This window comes from Topomyia yanbarensis, chromosome 2 (assembly GCF_030247195.1).
Source record: "Topomyia yanbarensis strain Yona2022 chromosome 2, ASM3024719v1, whole genome shotgun sequence".
In the NCBI taxonomy this organism is placed as follows: Eukaryota; Metazoa; Arthropoda; class Insecta; order Diptera; family Culicidae; genus Topomyia; species Topomyia yanbarensis.
In genome coordinates this window covers 455664551-455689313 of record NC_080671.1, presented here as the reverse complement: position 1 = coordinate 455689313, position 24763 = coordinate 455664551, and the positions used below count along the sequence as shown (strand labels likewise).

The 24763-nt window shown below is 39.6% G+C and overlaps 1 protein-coding gene across 1 annotated transcript in view; it reads right to left on the bottom strand.

Annotated features, from left to right (window-relative positions):
- LOC131685868 (nephrin) overlaps nt 1-24763 on the bottom strand; it is a 548850-nt gene that overhangs the window by 192589 nt on the left and 331498 nt on the right. The window contains exon 4 of the mRNA XM_058969878.1: nt 699-845. Coding sequence (XP_058825861.1) covers nt 699-845 — 147 coding nt within the window. The remainder of the gene's footprint in view (nt 1-698; nt 846-24763) is intronic.

Here is a 24763-nt window from a genome sequence, read left to right as displayed (position 1 = left end):
GCTGGCATACCGCCGGTAGCACTACAAGCGTTATTTTTGACAAAAGTATTTGCCAACGATTGCCACCCCGTCAGGAAACTGTTTTAAACCGCAAACAGAGATTTTATGGCTTTCTTATTAGGGGTGCAGGGTAGGCCATGACAACCCATGACGGGTTGATACTCACTTCAAACGAACGATTTCAACAGACTCCCGTCCGAACATATACGCATTCGGTATGTGACGACCATCAAATTTTCGCATATGGGGCCGACGCTTGATTTGGGACCAGGCACTTGTATGTCGGTATCGCGGTACTTAGAAAAACCGCACTCTCATTAAATAAGTGTAAAATTGTTCGCATTATTGCCTGAATGATGTTGGTGAAAAGTAGATTCTCTCGAATCACATTGTCATCATGTTACCATTGGCAACCGAAATGGACGACAAGGTCGACTCGTCGGTCGCCATGTTTGCGTACTAGCAAGCTTTTGCAACGATAGAGAGCTTTGGGGGCAGCTGTTGATTTCCATTTTAATTATAACAACAACTAATTATCCTGCTATTTTTGTAGTGTTGTTCTAAAATCTCACCTTACCGTGAAGTAGCCGACTAAATATGAAATGCTACCGATTGAAATAAATGTTAAAGCTCGCATTTATTAAGCTATTTCGTCCCTCGCAATGCGTAGGTTGGCGAAGGTATCTTCTTAGACTCACCTGTACAAGCCGGCATCCTCCTGTTTGATGTTCTTTATCCGAAGCGCCGGCGGATTGGTCTCGTAGTAGAAGTACGCCTTCGATTTGAGCACTGCCTCGTCCGACCAGTGGATCGCCTGTTGTAGGCTCTTCCCCCTGGCGTCGAATCTGTAAATAGAAGCAAAAACGAGAAGATAGGTGATAAGATGGTAAAGTATACAAACCGCAACAATTTTTTTTTGTGGTATTTGAATGTGTAAAGGTTGGTTGATGTGAGGAAGGGGGTGGTTTTTGGGGTTGCAAATTTTCTCCCTTCAATGTCATGATGGGCGTTCGAGACAGGGTCTATAAAGCCTTGATCTCAAACACAAACAGCAAGTGGTAAATGTTTGTCTTGGTGCTCAGCAAATTTAAAAAACGTGTGTTTATTTTTGAGATTTTCTTCTCAGCTCTAGACCGAATCGACACGTTCGATGTTGATGATTGCGGTAACAGCGCCAGTAGGAAGTTGAAGAAAGAAATGGGTATGACTTCCGAGAAGTTTCCCATGAAACTAAATTGCTTTCGAATGCAGGTCTGATGACAACTATCTTATCTAGAATTTTGGAAGGATAGATAACGATTTCCATTGTTATCTGTAATAAAATACTAATATTTTTTTATCTAACACAATTCGTAGTGTCTTCTCGGTTTGAAAAATTTGATTGAATTTTGAATCCCGGGTATTTCATTTGCTTAAAAAAGGATTCTTCATACAAAAAACATTCCGGAAGCACTAGCTGTTGTCTATCACTCTCTGTTTGATGAATTCACGGAAATTGAAACAGCTTATTTACGTCCAGAGACGCAGTAAGAACATTCCAAATTCGCCGAAATAGGGTTGCTACAGCACTGCTTCTTCTGTCAGAAGCAAAGGGCATCCTATGTCATACCAGAAAAGATTTATTCCGTTGAACCTTGACACTCTGTTTAAACATATCGATCGAAAGGATAACTCAGGTCACGATGAATAGGGCAAACAACCTTCATAGGTGGAGCCGAAAAGGAGCCCGCTCGTGGCTTCCCACGGATGCGTATAGGCGGAGAGATAATAATTTATGAATTTGAACAGAATCTGCGTGGATGTTTGGAATCAGGCGCAAGGAAGTGAAAGTAGTAAATCTTCGAGTAGGAGACGGTAGGACGATGCCATTCTTCTGGGGAAGGCACTTCCCGGAGACACAATACTGCGCACAGTGGGATAATGGGAGTCAAATTTTCAGAACACATGGCACACGGTTGGATTTCAAATTTGTAGTATAAAAATTATAAAATCTGTGGTTTTTAGTTGATTTCAGTTAAGTTCCAAAACGAGTCGAATGTCTCTCCGACAATTTTGACATTTGATTTTGATCCATCCAGCATCATGCAAAACAGTTTATGAGTTTTGTCGAAAATCAAGTATCCTGTTCTTTTCGTTTCACTGAATCGAACGCCGTCTTCAAATCCACAAGCGAATGGTGAGTTCGTAAGTTGCATTCCCGGAATTTATCAAGAATTTTTCGCATGGTAAACATCACGTCCCTCGTTGATCACCCTTTTCAAAATCTGCTTTGTTATTTGCCGAAGAAGGATTCAGCCAATGGGGACAGACTGCTAAACAGAACACGGAAGAGGATTTTATATGCAGCACTAAGAATCGTTATGCCACGATAGTTACTACGCTCGAGTTTGTGACCCTTCTTGTATATGAGGCCATCCAACTAATCCGAAGGTATTTTTTCTTCGAGTTTGATCCTCCCAATCACGCAGTAGATTTCTTCGTACTGCCGGTCACTCGCTTGTGTCGAAGGCCTGTTGTCCTACCTAACGGCTTTATTGCTTTTCAGGTCTTCGTCTAGTGTAGATTGATCTACTGCTGGCTCATCACATTTTGTTTGTTCCTTTTCTAATTGTTTGTCCGTTCAATGGCATGTCAAAGTGCCCCTTTCACCTGGCAGCCACTCCTGATCCATGAACAGATCCCCGTTCCGCTTGCTAAACACCGGCACCGGGGTGATTTCGTTTCTCTTCCTTGTTGGTCGTTTTGTACAACGATCCCAGCAAGGATCTTTTCGTGGTACTCGCGCTGATGCAGTTTTTCTCGGGTGCCCTCAGCTTACCATATACTTGTTCATTTCCCGTTTCTATTAAGTGGAGTAAAGCATTTATATGATGGTGTAAATTCAAGAAACGAGAAGAAAGAATAAGTCGGGGTTATTGGGAATTCCCAGTGTCAGTGAGAAGACGACGAGTTAGTGTTTTTGAACAGCAAAGCTCAGTAACTCTTTGCGCCTCAGTACCTTTTTCCGTATTGCCTTTCTCATACAGAAAGTTTATGCAATCGGTAGCAATTTCGACTTCTTAACCGAGGCCCGCAAGGCCGAGTCTCTTATACCATTTGACTCAGTTCGAAGGTTGGACCTTTTTGCACAAACTTAGTCTCAAATGAAAAGTAGGAAAACCGGGGGCAAGTCCGACACCGTGGGTAAGCCCGACACCCCACGACTTTTCCCAGATATCAAATTTTAAATCATACAATAATAACAGAATATCATTAGTACGATTATTTTGAGCATTTCGAGAGATGCCATATAGATTCATTCAACGTCACAAAATAAACAAAACATGCGAAAGCAAAGTTGATGCGCACTTGGATGTTATTTTTAGTTGAAACATTTTAAGGTTTTAACAGCACAAAAGCTTTGAAAATCAGCAGTATTTATGCTGCACATTCTAATCTACTCTCCATATCATTATTTATCTGCGTTAAGGATAAGTTTGAGTATTCCCACACTGTTTATTTGGCATTGTTGGGGTAAGATGGTTGAGTTCATTTTTGATTCAATGCAAACGACTGGGAGTTGTTTATGGTATTCAATTACACTATTATAGCATCATGTTAAAATTTGAAATACACAGAAACGTGGTTTTTGCATTTATTCCATGTCAGTATTGTCTCAAACCGACCAAAAAATTAAAAATCAAGTTGAGAGCGATTCATAGTTTTATTATAAAACGAAAGGAAAAAGGATAATCTAATATGAGATTCTAAAATGATATTGAAGAACAATTTTCATCGACTGCCGGATTGTGAATCAACAAATTTTCGAAAAATCATATCACAAACCGGATAGCTTACTACAAAAGCGTATGTCACTTCTAAGTGAATGACTCTTAGTAACAGGGGATATATTCTTCTTGTAGAACGGATGTTACTCTTTAGAATGGTTTCACAAGCGATACTAAAGCTTGAAAAGATTAAGTGGGAGATCTTTACCATAATACAAACCAATTGTTGAATATTATTTATTTACACCACACATTCGTATGCTCTTTCTTTTGCTACGCGATGAAATTCCAGAAAGCGTGCATTTGCATCACAGATACTCATATACACTAAATTACACTTTATCACACATACACAACATACTTTTAATGAAAAAAATTGGACAAAAAGAAAGCTAACAAGGGTGTCGCTCTTGCCACTTCGGGGTGTCGGTCTTACCCGCAGCGTTTTTAAAATGTTATTTTTCTGAATTTTTGGTACCCAATAATTTTTAATGAATCGAATTTTTTGAATCGCTGAAAAAAATATATCTTGTTAAGAACCATCTAAACAAGGATTATGCACAGAATATTTATTTATTTATTTATTTATTCTTATTTTTCATCTGACCTGTGGTGGTCTACATGAAATGTTTCTAGGTTGGGAAAAGCCCATTTCAGGATATACTTCAGAAGCAATCCTCAAATGGGCGTAAAAACCCATCATGTTTTCAAATTTTTCACAGTTGATTACAATGATTTTACACTACAATTAAACATAATCACATAGTACACAGTATTGCAAGAACAAAAATTACAAATATTACAAAAATGGAATCTTGAAATCTAAGTCAACCTTCTTAGGCCGATGACAAGCTGAAGCGGAAAGCGAAGCGTTTGCGGACGCGTCATAGTGTTTTGCCGCGTTCGCCCCGCTTTTACTATGACAGTATTACGCGTTCTACATGCACACACCAAAGAGATAGGTCAAACGCATTCGCTTCGCTTACCGCTACCGCATCGCAAATCGCATAAGCATGTCATCGGCCTTAGTCTATTTTTGAAAACATCACCAGATACAGAAAAGTCAAAATGGTCATAAACACTATTAAAAACATTACACATCGCCCTAATGGGTTCGTTCTGACCGTACTCTGTGCGCTGAAATTCCAGTCTTAAGAAGTTATGCGATCTGAGATTTCTAGGGGGCACATAGATATTTATTTGTGAGAGAATATCTGGAGCATCTATTTGACCAGGTAATATCTTCCCAACAAATACTGCTCTTAATGTGTTCCGCCTTTTCGCTAGGGTTTCCATATCGAGCAGACGACAGCGATCGATGTACGGTGGTAGCTCTGCTGGGTTACGCCATGGGAGAGTTCTAAGAGCAAAACGGAGGAATCTTGCCTGCACTGCTTCTATTCGGTTGATCCAAATGTTCGTATAAGGACACCAAATGGGTGCTGAAGCTTCCAGGACAGATCGAACTAGTGAGAAATTGAGTGCCCGTAAACAATATGGATCAGTGAATTCTTTGGCGATTCTTATAATGAAGCCGAGGTTTCTATTTGCCTGTGCTATAACATGAGAGTAATGATTTCTGAATGTCAGTTGTGAGTCCAGGAGTACTCCGAGGTCTCTGATAACTGTCATTCTCTCTAGCGATTCCCCTGAGATGGTGTAGCTCCAGAGTATTGGATTTTTTCTGCGAGTAAAAGATATTATGGAACATTTGGCCACGCTGAGAGCCAGCAAGTTGCGACTACACCAATTACAAAAAGCATCTAAGTGTCGCTGCAGTGCCACGCAATCTTCTATTGACCGCACAATGAGAAATAGTTTGAGATCATCAGCGTATATAAGTTTACACCCTGGAGGTATAACATAGCAAACGTCATTGAAGAACAACGAAAAAAGCAACGGTCCTAGATTGCTCCCTTGATGCACTCCCGACAAGTTAATGAAGCTGTATGACTCGCTATTTCTTAATTTTACAGATAGAGAACGATTTACGAGATATGATTTAAGCCACCCTGTGAAATTTGACGAAGCGCCCAGCCGCTTTATATTTGCCAGTAGAAGAGAGTGATCTACACGATCGAATGCAGCCTTGAGATCCGTGTATACAGTATCGACCTGAGATCCAACTTCAATATTTTTAATACAGAGCGAAGTGAATTGAGCTAGATTAGTAGTTGTCGATCTGCCTGAAAAAAAGCCATGTTGATCCTTCGATATGTATGCTTTGGTCTCACGAAACAGCACGTTTCCTACTAATATCTCAAATAATCTTAGTAGATACTAAGTTGTTCCTCCAGATAGTGTCCTGATGGTTGAGCGGTAGAAGGACGAGCGGCGATGGTGGTGGCGTCTGGCTGTAATAGGGGTGGATTTTCAGCGGGAGCAGCATCTGTATGTCCTACTTCGGAAGAACATATACATTCATTGCATTTACCTGTGTAAACAAAAGCAGGAACTTCAAATTGCTCTAATTGTTTTAGACTGCTGTTATCTGACCGGAGCATATCGTAGTCTCTGCTTTCAGATTTTGTTGTCAACATACAGGCGTCAGTGATAGAATCAAACTGATTGTAAACGGTGGTAAACTGCAATTGTGGATCGGATTTAGGGTGCGCAGAATCTATAGTAGCTTCGGGAGGACATATACCCTCCTTATTTTTACCTGACCGGAGAAGGTCACTACCATCGCATTCATGTTCCGTGGCAAGCAGATGGTCATCGGTGACGGAGTTAAGCTGATCACGTCCGTTGGTAAGCTGCAATTGTAGATTTGACCGGGAAGGGTCGCTGCCAAGTTCCGTGGCAAGCAGATGGGCGTCGGTGATGGGTTCTAGCTGATTGTGCCCATCGGCAAGCTGCAATTGTGGGTCTGGACGGGAAAGGTCGCTGCCATAGCATACAAGTTCCTTAGAAAACAGATGAACGTCGTTGTTGGGATCGGCCTGATTGCATCCGTCGACAAACTGCAATTGTGGATCTAATTTAAGGTGCGCAGTATCTCGAGTAGCTTCGGGAGGACATATACCCTCTTTGGCTTTACCTGACCGGGAAATGTCGCTGCCATAACACACGAGTCCCGTGGAGAGCAGGGGAACGTAGTTGGAGGAATCAGGCTGATTGCACCCGTTGGAAAGATGCAATTGTGGATCTGGCCAGATGAGGTCGCTATCGTTGCTGCTTCGTTGTTCTAACCAAGATTCTTTCTCCGATGGCGTCGCTGGCACAGAAGAAACTGATAGACATAAACCGGATCCGTTGTCAGGAAGGAATGCCAGGGATATAAAATCATGGTTGCTGTGGTTGATTTGTCGTTTGACCGGAGGGATTATTTGACGAACAACGAAACCGGTTTCACGGTGTTGTGTTAGTTGCTAGGTGTTGTAGTCAATGATTCGACGTGACTGCCGAAGACGAGTTTGGTAAAGTGGACACTCAGAGCTCCAGGAGGCATGATCTACTTGTATTTGGTCAGCATCAGTTCTCGCAGTACTGGCATTGTGGCAGTTTATGCACTTTCGGAAGGTTGAAACACATTCTTCAGACTTGTGTCCTTCGGCACAAATTGGACAGCATAGGGGCTTCGTGCATGCTTCAGCTTTATGGCCGTACTCAGAACACCGAAAGCAGCGAAACACGTTGACACATTCAGTAATTTTGCAGCGCATCCAACCTAAGTTGACACGTTGCAGCTTTATCAGTTCTTCGAAGGTTTTGGCATCGGTTTCAAGAACAGCAGACATAGGATTGTCTGTGTGTTTTTCGTTTCGCACAACTCGTATCACCGTTAGGTTAGCAAACTCCGAAAGATTGTTTTGCTTTACCAATTTTTCCACGAAATTCTCCGCTGTGATATCGTCAGTAAAACCAGCAATTTTTACTCTTAGTTTCAGAGCTTTTTAAACGTCAGCATCGTACTTTCCAGACAGATTTGCTTTTACTGAACTAAGCAGTTTAAGCGCTGATTCTTGGGAATCGCATCTAACCGTTGCTTCACCGTTGGATCGGAAAAAGGTTTCTTTAACACCCAACATAACAGGGTCGAGCTTGCTTTGGATGTCTTTCTTTGTTACAGTCGCGTCTTGGTGCTCAGTAGGTCTAATGACTACTGTTCGCTCTGGATTGGACTGTTTATGCACCGGACAATCGCCAGCAGATATCAAGGGACTTTTCCTTTTTCTGTTTGATGCTGGGTCGCTCACACAAGCTTGCACGACACTTGCGTATGACAGGGTATTTGTATTTTCACTAGTATTCAAATTCACGAGCGATTGCTTCATAAGCTGGAGAAAGTCCGAAAGTTGTTGCTTGATGTTGTTCTCGATTTTGCCCACACACTCATTCACTAACTTGTGTGTCAGCTCATGTTGTGCCTTCTGCAATTCAGAAACAGCGTTCTGCAGTTCCCCACACTTTTTCAGCACATCATTCAAGCAAGACTGTTTTTTACGACAGTCAAAGCAAACATATCGTAATGCATTATTGCTTTTCAGGGCACTTGCACTGGCGGTATTCAGATCGGCACATTTTTCATGCAAGATATGATCGCAGCCGCCGAAACAGTAAACACGATCATTCGCTGATGAAATTTTATTCGCACACGCACTGCATAGAACAGTGGTCATGATATCGCTATCGGTGCTTCACACTCTTCTCTGCTCCGCCCCGAGACGGGCTAACGAAGCAAACCAAACAACTAATCACTGGTTCGCTATTGTTTTGCCGATCCAACAGATAATGCAAATGTGTTTTCACTTCAGATTGCGTAGATAACCGTCGATTCTTCAAGCAAACTATTTCACCAGAGAGAACACTTTTTCACATATCCGCTGGTAAAGTTTCGCGGCGAAAATTACTATTTATCACGAATAAATGAGGGTTTAATTTCAACGCAACGGATCACATCACCATCACACACAGTAAACACATCCTTTACAATTTTTGGAGCTTTGTGGTATTTTAGAAAAATGTTTGCGCTTGCGGACTTGCTTCCGGTTCCCCTACAACCTTCCTATCGGTCGTTATTATTTTTTTTATTGATCCGGAGTTACGGGTTGAGGAGTACGATCACACAGCAAATTCCCATATAAACTGGGACCACCATGATAGCCAAATGATGCAAAACATATATAATGTGAAAAACATTACATGGATTTGCGTGTCTAGACCATTAATGACCCATCGAAGTCGCTTTGGCCACATTGGCCATGACGGTTCGTGATGCCCCCGGAGAATATTCCAAGTCCCTAATGTCATTTTGTCAACAGTTTTTTCGGCATTTAATTAGCAAGGGACTGGAAGGTGAAGTATATTTTTCAATATTTAGAGCCATAGTACTCAAGGGAGAGCAAGGTGTTGAAAGGAGAAAGTTTAGAAAAGCGTGGAAGGATCATATATGCAAGCTTAGAGCTCACCGGCGACTTAACCCTTTGTCTGCTACCGTAAAAATAGAACTTACCGTGATGGGGATTCATCGTTGCAGCGTTGGGTGAAAGCTGCCGACACCGTGCAAATCAGCAACACATGTGACCATATTGTCACACACGCTGAGACAGTCACAATAGTCGATAAAATAAAATCACTCAGGCAGGCAATTGGTGAGGGAACAAACAAAACTGGCTCATTCAATGAGTTTCAACGTCGCAAATGCTTAGTGTGGAAGTTTACCGTGACTTAACTTTTTGTCGGTTCCGACAGCATGAAGTAACAAGTTACTTTACGCTTGTTCGGACATGCCGTAGACTCAGGTGATTCGCATTTCTAATGCCAAAAGACCCTGACCACTACGGTAGCAGACAAAGGGTTAAGTCGCCGGTGAGCTCTAAGCTTGCATATATGATCCTTCCACGCTTTTCTAAACTTTCTCCTTTCAACACCTTGCTCTCCCTTGAGTACTATGGCTCTAAATATTGAAAAATATACTTCATCTTCCAGTCCCTTGCTAATTAAATGCCGAAAAAACTGTTGACAAATTAACTCAATAGGTCGTTAACAAAAATGGTTAACAAAAAAAATGGTAAAAATAGAACCCTAATGTCATACCTATTTCTCGGAAAATTCTTTCCCGATTTTTACAAATTTGATCTCAAATGAAAAATACATGTATGCTATTGAATTTCTAATTGATCCGACTTCCGGTCCCGGAATTAGGGGGTGATGAGTACGAACACGCAGCAAATCCCGATTTTGATGTATACGGCGATGAATGTAAAAAGGCGAAAATTTTTCCAAAATGTGACCACAACTGCTTGGATTTGTAGTTCTAGGTCACTAACAGTCATTTAAAGTCTCTTTGGACACATTGACCACCATCGAATATTCAGGAAGCCCCGGCGGAAGCATACAAATTCAGAATAACAGTCACATCGGTTTCTCGGAGTTGGATTGACTGATTCAAGCAAACTTAGTATCAAATGAACGGTGTTGCGTCCCCAAAATCTGTTATTAAATTTTATTTTGATCCGACTTTCAGTAGCGGAATTATGGGTTGTGGAGTGTGGCCACAGAGAAAACTCTTATTCAAACCGATAACGCGATGAATGCAAAAAGGACTTTTTTGCTAAAGCAGGCACCAAACATCTTGTATTTGTAGTTTTAGGTTACTGACGGCCCACCGAAATCTTGTTGGCCATATTGACCACCATATACGGTTCCGGAAGTGCCCGAAATAATGGAAATATAGAATGAATCGTCCGGTCACATAAGAAATTCCCATTTAGGCCGGATGACAAAATGAATGTGTTTGTTTAAATATGTGTATGTATGTGTGTATGTGTGTATCAAATAATGTCACTCAATTTTCTCAGAAGTGAACCGATTTGCACAAACTTAGTTTCACATGAACGTTATAATGCTCCCATAAGTTGTAATGGAAATTTTAGTTGATCCGACTTCCAGTTCCGGAGTTACGGGTTGAAGAGTACGTTTAATTTGTGTTTCAATAAAAGTTATAAAAAAACACAAATTATCTTGTGTTGGATTTATTTTGTCCAAATCAATGTAGTCTATGTATCATAAATGCATATTGAGAGAGTCATGTATTACCTTTTTCCCCATTTTTTGTTTGTTAACGATCTGTTGAGTCAATTTGTTAACTGTTGTAAATGGCATTTAATTTGCAAGGGACTAGAAGGTAAAGCATATTTTTCAATATTAAGAGCCATAGTACTCAAGAGAGCAAGCTGCCAACACCGCGCGAATCAGCAACACATGTGACCATATGCCACAGATACTGATGCAGTCACAATAGTCGATCAAGTAAAATACTCAGGCAGACAATCGGCAAGGGCCAGAAAACAAAAAAAAACTAGCTCATTCAAAGAGTTTTGACGTCGCAAAGGCTTAGTGTGGAAGTTTTTCGTGACTTAACTTTTTGTCGGTTCCGACAGCATGAAGTACAAAATTACTTTTCGCTCGTCCGGACATGCCGCAGACTCAGGTGATTCGCATTTCTAATGCCAAAAGATCCTGACTCCTGCAGTAGCAGACAAAAGGTTAAGTCGCCGGAAACTCTAAGCTTGCTCATATGACCCTATTCCACGCCTTCTAAACTTTCTTCCTTCAACTCCTTGCTCTCCCTTGAGTACTATGGCTTTTAATATTGAAAAATATTTTTCACCTTCCAGTCCCTTGTTAATTAAATGCCGTAACAACAGTTGACAATAGGTCGATAACAAAAATGATTAACAAAAAAATGGTAAAAATAAGAAGCAAAAAGAAAAAAAAATGACATGAAAGTCTTTCGATTTCGAAAGTAACTTATTTAATCTACTAGTATCGTGGAGACTTGAGACATTTGTGCAGAGGCTTTTCCAACTACTTCGCTCAGAGGATTGAAGGGCATTTCTGTATGCTTTACGAGCCAACTTGAATGCCTCCGACCCGTCCCTGCGTCTGCGGTTCCAATCTCTTCTACATGACTTTTTGAGTCGAACAAGTTCGGTATTCTACCAAGGTATTTCTCTAGAAGCACGCATAACTTGAAGCGGGCAATCCTCTTGGTATGCTGCTACTATGAGTGAGCTTGTTTTATCCACGACCTCATCCAAATCACTTGGAGATTCAATCGTCGGAAGATACCCATGAAACCTAGTCGCCAAGGCCTCTTCGTAGAGGTCCCAGTTCGTAGATTTATGATTACGATATGTGACGATATCTAGCGGGACGTTTAAATAATCAAAGACGATGTACTTATGATCAGATAACGACGGTTCGAGCTCGTTTGCTACGAGCCAGTTTGCCAACTCATGCGCAATACCGTCAGAGCAGAGAGATACATCCAACACCTCTTCTCTGCCAGCTCGTGCAAATATTGGGCGATTTCCTGCATTAAGTATGTGCAGATTGGTACTAGTTAAGTATTCCATTAATTCGGTGCCTCTCAAATTGATATCTGAGCTGTCCCAAATTATGTGGTGGGCATTTACATGACTGCCGATTATGAGGGGAAACCCATTTCTGCCACAGTATTTTCACAGCGGATTTCCCTGGGATTTCTCATACCATTTTTGTTGAAAGCTACGGGTTTAAGTAGTTTTCTAACATAGAAGATCGAATGGAAATACGGTTCTTGAACCAATGCTATGCAAGCTTTTGCTTCCTGCACAAGGCGGGATAGATTCATAATGGCTGTTCGTTTATGCTGAAGATTAATTAGTGCTGCTTTAACCATACTCGATCACAGCACTACACGTTTCATTATCAGCACTTGTTGTACAGCAGTTAGAAGATACCAAACACGTTAGCTTATAATCGCCTATAGCGAACCACGAAATGGGTATTAGGGACATGACCACCATTGAACCCCATGATTTGCGAAGAAGCAAACGGCCACTGTGTCAGAGATTCGCTTAACACAGTAAGGGTAAGAACCATGGCACTACGTGCGCCACTCGTATATTTTAGTCCTGCCAGCCACCTTGTCTTGAGGACTCCGGTTTTAAGTCGCCTCTTACGACATGGGAAGAGGAACCCAGTGAATCGTGGTTGAGAAACTTCAACCCGACGGATGCCACAAGGCCTTTAGTATGGGGGAACTCGCTTCTAGTATCTAAACCGTACACGGTTATAACATCTAATTTATGCACACGCTGGCGTAGGCGACAAACACAATAACCTACGAACGCTCGAGCCCTTCGCGATCATCAACGCACACCTAAACCCAGGATCTCGCAAACAGGATCACATCCCGGTGAATAAGTGAAAGTTTTAGCACTTATTTATTTACAAACGCGGTCTCAGGATTGTTCGCGTGATCATGAATCGGTTACGTCCGAAAGTCCCTACTCTTGGCGCTAGCAGTGTAGGTCGATGCTTTCAGTTGGACCAATAAAAAATGACGACCATATCCACTAGATAACACGTTCCATGGGGACACGACCGGGACTCTAGTGATATCGTAACTGGCCAGAAAACACGCTCCCTGTAGTTAAGTGAGTGATTTAAGCGCCACTCTCCAATCGAGAGACCATCCACCAGATGAAGTTTTGCCCGGTCTGAGACCTTTCAAGGGAAGGTTCATGAATTTTCAGAAATGCACTTTATATTCGTAAATATCGGATTTTCGAACCATCCTAAGTACCACCTCAAAGAGGTGAAAAAAAAAATAACTTCAAATATGAATTGTGCATCACAAAATTACCAAATGTAAAGTTTTCATCAAATTAGGGCCAATTTTGAGATTTTGTCCGACTTTTGTATGGGTGGTGATCACTGTGCGGCGTGGCGTCTATTTTCGTGCCTCGTGTGTACTCTTGGTGTGTTTGTCACAGCTTGCTGTATGCAATCGGACGGAACTTCGAAAGGCTCGCTTTGAAATCTAGAGGTAGCGCTAGCGGCCCTGTTTTGGTCACATTCGCATGGACAATCACAAACGGAAAACGTGCATTTGTTTTATTACTCACGACCTTTTGTTGCGTGTTGCTGTTACTGCATACTGCGGATTACGACGGAAGCTGTTTCTGCTGCTATGTGCCTTCGATCGCATGGAACCTGTGCTGAAGTCGTCACCCCAGATTCGCTCGACGTGGTACGAGCGCTGCGAATTCCGGTCGAAACCAGAGAAGAAAACGTTGGTTGCCGATCGTAGCAAGGGCGCGTTGATGACGTCAGTGACCCTCTTCCGGCCACGTGTACCGCCGGTAAACTCTGAGAGCTGACGGTGGGGTCAAAAGCTGTCACTAGCTTAATATTGTGGTGTTTTGAACGTTTGATCACTACGAATCTGTCGAGAAATTAAGATCGCACACAACGCGACAATTAAGCACATTACCCATTGGACGAGAGCATGAGGCTTAGCTTTAAGAACATTAACAAGCGAGCCACAACACAGCTCCTACGCCACACACACCCCTCTCCCCTACCTAACCATGTATCTGACATGAGCAAATATAAAAATGCGTTTTTCAACACACTAACCTTGCCGGTGTGCAACGAAACTGAAACTGCTAGTTGAGGAAGCTGGACAATTTTCCTATTCGAGTTTTGGACGGAATGCCATCTGTAGTTCATATTTTGTGCGAAAATATCACCCTTCTTCATTTGGGGTTTCATTTCGAATCACTCTTATTTTTCTTCTTCCCATTTTTATTGCACTTTTTCAAATGCACTTTTATCACACACAACTGCAAAAACACCCGCGAAACTTTAATCGTTTACTAACAAAACTTCAAATTTTCCACCTCTGTTTACATAACCGAAGGAAAATCTCCGAAAACTCTCAATTGTGCGTTTGGATTTTCAGTTCAAATTACATTTTTTCTCAATGTACACAAGTGCGTCGGTGCCTAGCAACAAGCGGGCGTTTCACATATCTTCACCATAACCACACAAATGCGCACAAGACATTGCCTACTCTGACTGCCACCGAATGGGATTCTATCTAGCTGTTTGCGAAAGAAACGCAACGTTTTAGCAACTGTTAAGGAGGTGTCACTTTGCTACCCTTTTAAACACACCACGATGCGAATTTAAGGACCGTACAACTCCCGCTCCTTCCACTAGTCAGACCAATACGAGAAATCTAGCATTTGGAATCATCAGATTAACCGGGAATTTGGTAGTCTTCGTACGGGAACTTGCTTAGCGAAGTTCTTTGAAATCGTGTTCAAATGAACGGAACCCCAAATTTCAGCAAAAATCATCTTTTTCTAGCTTACAGTTTTAACCATTCCAAGTCGCTGCCCTCCCACACGATAGAGCGAAAAATCATCTGTCCCCCGGCACATTGCGTAAAGGTCAGTGGCCTCAATCAGTAGTAAATCTTTATCGTATCAGCGGGTGTGTCGGTAGCAGTCTCATTGGTAGACGAATACTAGGAACTCATTTATTTATTTTATTATACCAAGTCCTATCCTATATGGGAGCCTAGTATGTGGTAATCCCAATTGATGATTTGTATCGAATTAATACTCGATCAAATCTTTGAATTAATTTTGATGTCATTTATTCAATATTTATTGTTTACTTAACATGCATTTTACAACATAAATAATAACAAACTAAACTTAATAGAACAATACAATTTGTGCGCAATTTCGTAGAAAACCTATCGGCATATGTACTCGTTACAATATAGAAGAACTCAGATTCACGGTCCGCGCTGGATAATACAAAAACACACGCGAATATGCGAATGGACACACAGTTATAAAAGCAAATTTATATGTACGAAGTTACATACACGCTAGCACACGCAACATACAAACGCCCACGCGATCGAACACGTTAGCTCACAAATGCTCGAGCCTTTCGCGATGCTACACGCGATCGTCAATTCCCCACATTCAGAATCACGACCCATTGCAACTGGCCTTAAGCAGTGTCTCGTCTGCCATTGTAGTGAGTGATTCTGACGGGGAGCCCTGCCGAGACTCTAGCTCTACAGCTCCAGTAGGAAAACTCTCGAAAAAAAAGAAACATATTTTAGCGAATTTCATTTAGCTTGTTGTCGAATTTTTTGAGTGAAGTCTAGTTTTTTTATCGTTTCTTCTCTATGCATTAATGTAAATTGTAATGTTATTAGAATTATCGTAAATTTTTTATATCGATTTAGAGAAGGGTAGATGACAAACGCAAAAACATTAAGATCCATAATTTTTTCTAATTCGTGTTAAGTTTTCCACAAGAATTTGATTTGTTCATCTTAAAAAGCACCGAAAAGAATCATCTTATATGGATAACAAATCGAAAAGGCAATTTCAACTTTCAACTTGAAACTCCCACCAACTGGCATTTCACCCACCGTGCAGTAGGCGGCGTCTCGGACATGCTTGAGTGTTTATCCATGTATGTGACGTTGACGTCGACAGCGGGGGGAAATTAAAGAGCGTTGCTTTCAGTGTGTCAGTACGGTAGCACGGAAGCGAACAAACGAAGCTTTTGCCACAAGACTTTTCAAAAAAAAACGATTTGAGATGTTTGCTGCCGGAAGAAAAACGAGAAAACAGGAAGTGGAATTCAATAAACATGACATCTCGAGAGTATCAAGCGTGATATGTGCTTTTTTGTGAGTGTGTGTACGTGGTGTGGGGGTGACTTTTGAAGATGCGTGAATAGGTTTACTGTTTGCGGTGGAGCAACAATTTGTGCGTGCTTATCAGAGAAGAAGAAAAATGTTCCATTTTTTTACAGGTCGGCAGTTTTCTGCTGCTATTTTATTCTCTTCCAAACACATTGTCAGTCATTGGAAATGATCCGGAAATTGATCACAGGTAACATTTGATTTGCTAACACAGGAAAATTTCTACATTTTAGATGAATTTAGATCATTTGTTATTGTTGGCAAAATTAGGTTCTAGAAACGATCCAATTTAAACGTGTTAAGGATAGAGTTCAGCTGTTCATAACATCCAAATTCAGATGTAGTCTCAATGTGTATCGAACTAGCAATGACCGGAAAGGATAAATGAATTGACATATGTTTTGCAATTCGCCAAATCGATGGAAGCATTGCGAATCAGGTCACCATACTATTAACTCCGAGAACCGGTAGCTGATGACGTCGGTTACAAAGTTTAGTCAAGCGTATGGTGACAAATTTCCTCTTACACCTACACTGCCAAGCGAGAACTGCACTTTAATTAAATTCATATTAAATAGCAATGACTTTTTCCGGACGGAAGTTTATCTACATCCTTTCACCTTCGCCGCCGCACGGAGGAATTCGATTCTCGAAGTTCAAACAAGTGCCGACCGGATTGGAAATCAGCCGCAGGAAGTAGGGTGGGTTAGCTGCGGGACTGGACCACAAAACTATGAGCAAAAGTGTAAACTTTATTCAAACAACAAGCGCACGGAGTGCTTGCATGCTTGAACATGTACAAACAAATAAATAAACACAGCAAAACTCATCACTCATCAGGGTCGTCGTCGTCGTCGTCGTAGATGAATCGAATTCGGTGAATGAGCGTCGCCCATATCTGCAACTGGGTGAAACGGACAGCCGGCGGGTAGGTCGAGTTGGTACTTCAAACATCGTCACTTTGCGCCCAGCATCAGCATCAGCAACCGGTCGTCGTCGTCGGGGTCGATTTGCTGCTGACGGGTGTCAGACAACAAGCCGAGAGATTACATGTGTGCTGGAGTGACGCGACCCAGATTACGATTGTTTCAAGCTGCAACAGAGCGACCGAAGATGATGCTACACATATATTAGTATGTACGAATCGGATCTGGCGGGCAATGGCACGGAGGAGTAAAATGTAAATTTGAAGAGATTTGGAAGCACAAACAAACAATCAGTTATACTGGGCTCGAGAGCGTTTGAAGAATTTCGGTTTTTGTGCGTTTGTTTTCCGAGGTGGATGACTCTATTTAACGCAAGTTTGTTTTTCGAATGTTAATATTCTTTTGTTCTTTCGGGCAGCATGAATATTACATTTAGACGGATGGTTTTTAAGAACGTGATAAAATAAACAACTAATTTAATGGTTGGATGAATACTGCTTTGAAACGTGTCTTATATCCATGATTCACAACCGTCTGAATCTGCTGTGAAGTTTTAAGGTGGGCTAGCAATTTGCAAAGCAGTGAGAATCTAATATGTTTAGCTCAGAATAGCTGTGAAAAGTGTCAAATACCGACATTATTTTTACGAGTGTCCATTGGAGCGTATTGTTCAGAAATGATCTGTTTTATATTGTCGAATAAATTGATAACTTGTTGACGTAGGACTACGTCTCTTGTCGACATGAGGATATTGAAAAAGATCAAGATCCTAACTCTAAACTGTTGTGACTCTTATAATGAGGGATACCTCATCACATAGAATAATTTGAATATAAAACAGGTAGGATAATTGTTAACCTACCATAATGAGGTAGAAACTGAACCTTCCCTAAAAGTTCATTTGCATTCGTTATTTTTCCAATTAAATTTAAATAAATGTCAATCAAAAACGAGCAAACTAATTGAAATCGCTATCATCGAAGAAAACATTTCACAGATTAACCGACGGCGGCGTCAGCCGCACAGCATCTGCATCTCCTGCTGTCAGCACGTAAACGATAAGGTCACGCACATTTGCTCGACAATCAATTTAACTGCCGCAGCCACTGTTAGAAGTGACATTTTACAACGGCCTTACGGGTTGCTTCGATGCAGACAGCCGATAGGTCGAACCAACAAGCAAACGCCATTATCTCCCACGTAGCCATCTTTCGGCTCACTGTCAAACTGTTGCCCGCGTCCAGCGCTGATCTGTGTGCGATGCTCCCGGAATGACAGGCCGATATTGTTATTCAAATCGGACAGATTAAATCTGCATACCTACAGCGTCCTACACCCGGGTGCTCACTAACGGACTGACTGACTGACTGACTGTCAGCCAGAGAAGACGAACACCGTGCGACGACGATTTCCTGTCTTCCCCGGTGACCAGGCCCGTAGCCAGGAGTTTATTTCGGGAGGGGCTTAAAAAATTATTGTATAAAGCTTTTTTTATTCTGATTATAGAGGTTTTAACCTTATGGTCATCCGCCTCTTTTTGGGTTAGAAAATTTCTTTAGAAAAATATCTAACCCTATATGTGCGGGATTGATGAACGAACCGTGATGAGCCGCGTCCAAGGCAATCGTTTTACCAACTACGCTTTACCCGCCCCTGCATAAAGCTTTTAGTTCTAATTACTTCATATTGTCACTAGAAACTAAACGAAATTTTGAAAAGTTCTTAATGAAAATAAAGCCAAATCTAAGACAATCCATGTTCTTTGTCACAAGAATGGCTATAGTACATCAACGAATTATTGATGTTTAATTTGATTTTTATTATTTATTTTTATTTACAAGTTACAATTTACTCTAGTTGCAACAATGGATATTCTAGAGATTCTCAGTATTTATGCGCTAACCGAATATGACAATCCTTGACGGTGCTGGAAAACGCAAGGTGTTCTAAGCTACACGTTTGAAAGGTGTAGAAAACGCTAAATCGAAATGAGTAGAAAAATATCCATAAAATGTTCGATCGAAGAGAATGTCGAAATTTGCACAAAATCTTCTGATTTAGCAAACGAATTGTAGATGGTTCAACTTCTATTTTGTTGATCTGGCGTCCTGTAACTATTACCAGTTCTAATGCATCATGCTAACATAATTTTTTGGCATACACCAGTTAGGAAGGAGGATCTTTGGTGATCAATAGGATCAAAATATATGGGTCATTCCACGTCTGATTTACAATCAAAATTTGAATTCCTTCCAATTTTTTTTTTCTTGCATTCATTAGCTGAAAATAATTGACACGTATTTTTTATTTTGGCTGAATATGATTTTTTTTTCAAGTTATTAGTTTTTGAACTTTTGAAGTTTATAACATTGATCATTTTTCACTCACTTATAACTCGGAAACGATTCGATATATGGAAAAAATATTAAATAAAAAAGTTGTGTACTCAATGAGCTTACCGAAAAATTTTTTTTTTGTTATATAACTTATGAAATTTGCAATTGTTTGAAACAAATTGAATTTTTTAAAGTTGGACCAATTTTTTTACTTATTATTTTCTTTAAATATTAAGAATCATGTTAAAATAATTGTGCAAAAATTTGGGAGTGGATATAAAAATACTTTGCGAGATATTACAATTATAAACTTAAAACAAGGCAATTTTACACCAAACGCCTAGTGATAGGCCTATTGTAATTGAAATATCTCGTAAAATAGTTCGAATTTCTTTCTGAAATTTGTACACAATCTTCTCGATATAATTATAAATTATTTGAAAAAACTAAAAAGTTTTTTTGGCTCTACCCTGAAAAAAAATTATTTGTTACTAATATTTGCATAATACATAAATTATTTAACTAAAACAAATATTACAAATAAATCCGCCGATATCTTCCGAAAACGCAGCTTTTATTATTTAATGCTTTTTTTCCAGAAATCTAATAGTTTCTCAGTTATCAGGGAATGAAAAATGTCCAATTCTATTAAATTTATAAAACTTTAAAAAATCACTATATTATTAAAAGTCGATATTTGTATGTATATGATTTATGGACTCCCAAACGGCTTAACCAATTGCCGTAAAAATTTATGCATAGTAGGAATCCGTTGTGGAGCGTGTTTGTGTGCTATTGGTGGGGATTATCTGCCTACAAGATGGCGCTTCGGAACAAATTGTGGTTTCCTCCTATTTCGTTGAAAGTCGCATCAACGCGCGATGGGTATTAGCTAGTATTTTATAAAGTTCAAAAACTCAAACTTGAAAAAAATATCAAATTCAGCCAAAGTAAAAAAATCGTGTCTAAAATTTTCAGCTAAAGAATGCAAAAAAATTGGAAGGAACTAAAATTATAGTTGTAAATCGTGGAATGACTCGCATTCTGCAAATTTAAGACTTTTTTGGGGGTATTCTAATGTTAAAAGCAAATATTTTTTTTAAAGTCCCCCGAAATCAAATTTATTTTGATTACATAGCTATATTAAGAAGATTATGTGAAAATTTCAGAATGGAACTCGAAGTGTGTTACGAGATATTTCAGTTATAACAGGCCTTTCACTGGGCATTTAGTGTAAAATTGCCTTGTTTTATGTTTATAATTGTAATATCTCGCAAAGAATTCCACTGCCAAATTTTTACACAATCTTTTTAACATGATTTTTAATACTTAAAGAAAATAATAAATAAAAAATTTGGGCCAACCTTAAAAAAATTCAATTTGTTCAAGTAATTGCAAATTTCATAGATTATATAGCAAAAAAAATTTTTTTTGGTGAGCTTATTTGAAAACGCAACATTTTTATTTAATATTTCCGTTTCCGAGTTATCAGTAATTGAAAAATGTTCAATTTTATAGACTTCAAAAGTTCAAAAGCGAATAACTTGAAAAAAAAATAATATTTAGCCAAACCAAAAAATTCGTGTCAATTATTTTTAGCTAAAGAATGTAAGAAAACATTTTGGAAGGAATTGAAATTTTGGTTGTAAAACTGACGTGGAATGACTTATGTATTTCAATGATTTAATCAACTAAAGGTAACTGCCCGGAATTTAATCTATTCAAGAAAATTGTCCACAAATCGAATGAAAATCACTTAACACTGTTACTACTATCATCTAATTTACGTAAAATTTTACTTCATTGCTGACAACATAACTAGAAACTATAAATGTGAACAAGCTCAATAATTTCAGCATCTCTTAATTTCGACACATAGAAGGGAATACATCGCACTTACTTCCCCTAGATTTCAATTTATTGATTCCTTTTTGCTTTTTTTTCTCCGTGATGTCTTATCATCTTATTCCATAAAGACCAAAAATAAAACGAAAGACTGTAATATAACGAAAACATGAAATCGAAACAATAATCCCACCTTATTGACTTATAGACTCAACTAGTTACAACATTTTAGTCGCTCTCCGTGATAACCTACTGATGTCTGATCAATCTATCGACACGACGTTTTCAAATTTACATAGGTATTAATTAGAAACCATCGAAAGCGACTAAAATGCTGCTGGCGGTTGCAACATTTAGTTTATTAAGGTTGAATGACTAATATGTGGTTTAGCATCAATTGATCAATTGACATCCGAGGAAAGTAAGTGTAAAATCACGTCAGTTAGTCCTACCGCTACTGTATATCAACAAAATTAGTAATATACGATTCGTGGGTTGATGAACACCTCAGAAAAACCGCTGGTTTACCACTTTTTGGCTTGTTTACTTTTTCACGTTTTTCTTGCTTATTGTTCGATTTTCCAGACTAACAGTGTTTCAATACGGCCCGCATTCCCCACATAAAATGAAATTGAGTGTCAGTAGAAATACTATTGCATTAAAATGATGCGAAAATAAAAAAAAAACTGTCGTCTCGGCTACAACTATGTCATCAGCTAATTGAAATGTTTTTGTTTAGCACGCTTGAGTGAGATGCCTGACGTTTATATTAAGCGTACAGTACTCTAATCTATTACAGAAATCCAATTTGCGTATGATTTAACTAACTTTCTTTATTCAAGCCAATATCTAGCATAAAATGAGTTTTGTTAGATGCCATCACTAGCCATAAATGTTAATTTTGGGACAGTCTTTGTACTCAGTTTTCTATGAAACTTCTAAATTTTTATTATACAATTCGTTTATTTGAGTCGGTTCAATGCATTAGCTAAATGAAGCCTTGAGTCTTTAATATATTTCCACGATGTAAACAATGAAAATGATAAAACGCTAATGGTTGTCCAACAGATCTCGTGCGATTGACCTGTTTACTGACTGAGAAATATTTTTCATAACCAACCGCGTCTTGGTGGCAGTTCATATCTATCTTGCACACTTCCATATTATTATCGTGGTAACTGCCATGTCCATGTTCGCGAATATCTGATTTCATTTTTGTTTTGTCCCCTTACGGGCCACCAGTGTCGACTTCCTCAATGATGATGCTGAATGTTAATTTTGAGATACTAGACGCAGTTTTTGCCGTCAATATTATATGAACAGCAGCCACAAATTTGACAATTGTTTGTTTTTCAGGTAATCGTATTGGAGACTATGGATGTGCAAAGATGTAACGTACGTGCAGGGTCAGCTAGGACGAAATCCTAGCTGACCCTGCCCGTCTAATTCCTAGATGTGTCCTTTATAAAAAATTCCATTTTTTCCAAATGTGACAGGAATCTTTTAATGGCCACGGTTCAAATAAGTTAAGTTTGTTTATTGGGGCTTTAACCTCCTAGTCGTTCGCCCGCGGTTCAAGTAAGTGGTATCAGATCTTGTAGCCGAACATTGATTTTCTCATCATCCATATATATGAGAATCAACCACGTGTTACAAGTTGCAAAATGACTGGTTTCGCCTAGGCTAATTTGTTGAATAACATAAGTACTGAATGCCTGACAAGGTAGAACTCGTTAAAGGCGAAGTTCGTAAACATAACCTCTATTTTCACATTCAGCAAATATTTCCCATCATGAAATTCGGTTATGCAAAAATTCCGGAAGTCAATAGCCACCACGTTTGGCTGGAGCACCACTTCTTGCTTCTGCGATTCAATCATCCGACGGATCACCCCAGCAAGAATTAAAGTAACAGTTTCTTTTGTTCTTCCGACGAGTCACACAATATGAAAGGAAGTGTGTTATCAGACTCGGCATACTGAGTAGATATCGTGACCGATGTCTTCGGTGGCTCGAAATAGCAATCTTCCTCACCATTCTCCCATTAATTTGTTGAAACCAAACAAGATACAATTTTTTACGAGTTACCGAAAAACATGTTGCTTCTTCAATTTATTTTTGAAAAATTTCGGGGGGGGCTTTAGCCCCCTAGCCCCCCCTCTGGCTACGTGCCTGCCGGTGACGTATTTTTGTATACGTCTTCGAAGAATGCGATTTGATTATCTTCATCAGTTTGAAAAGGAAAATCATCTTTCTTTCCGGAGCGATCTTCACTGCGATTGGAGCCAGAAGGTGAGCTGGTTTGAGGGTGGTGCTTGTTTCTCTGGCCGGGAGATGATTTGCTTCTTTTCAGTTCAGTGTTTTGCTAAGCTATTGACAGTCAGGAGAAAGATAAAGATAAATATTAGCATTCACAGGTTGGGGAGCTTCCGCAGGGTGAATCCCGGACGGACTACATAAGATGCATTGATTATTTATTCAAATTATCTTGAATTTTGTCGCTTTGTCGAGTCGAACGCAGTCGCATATTGGATGAATGTGAAATAAACGAAACGTTGCAAGGAAAAACAGGAAATATTGGCCCAATTTATCAGATTATTGGCTGATTTAATCAAGCCTTGATTATCATACTTTTCCAGCTCAAAATCAAAATGAGGGATCGGGGATGGATAATGGTAATTGTCGAACGTTTTTAATCGTGTCCACAAGTTTCGAATCTGAATCAGGAGATAATGCAGCCAGCCTTGCATAACAAATTAATGTTTCATAATCGTCCAATGTAATTCCTTCATTGGACGACGTTCAACATTTTGAGACTATTTATTGGCTTCTCAATGGGAAAGATTTGATGTGATCTGATCGCTAAATTTTGATTTCAAGTTGTCAAAGTCAAATTTGGTAGAGGCTTTGTATCTTCATCAAAGTTGTCGAGAATGCAACTACAAACAACTTTGTTGAAGACATAAAAAATATTTAACTTATCCAAGTATAGATTAATTCAATCCAATAAATTTGATACTATGATAATTATTTGGTTTCAAAAGCCGGTGTAACAATTTTAATTGATATGTTTCCATCTGCTTTAGTTACTGGTTTGATAAAATATTTTGCATTAGTGTTCATTCTATTTCTTTGTATTTTACTTGATACGGCAGTCTTGTAGACGCAGTTTGTTGCTGCCTTTTGAGATTGTCTTTTTTGGCAGTGAAGCATTAGTTGTGACGTCCGTCATAGATTTGGGGATCATTCGGTCTATTTTCTCTCGCGTTCTCTGTTGTAAATCCGTCTTCGTCGGCATTTGCTTTTTCATTGGTGGTCCTGGTTGTTGGTGTAATAGTTCTTTCTTCGCTGTTGGTAATGGTAGTTGATTTCG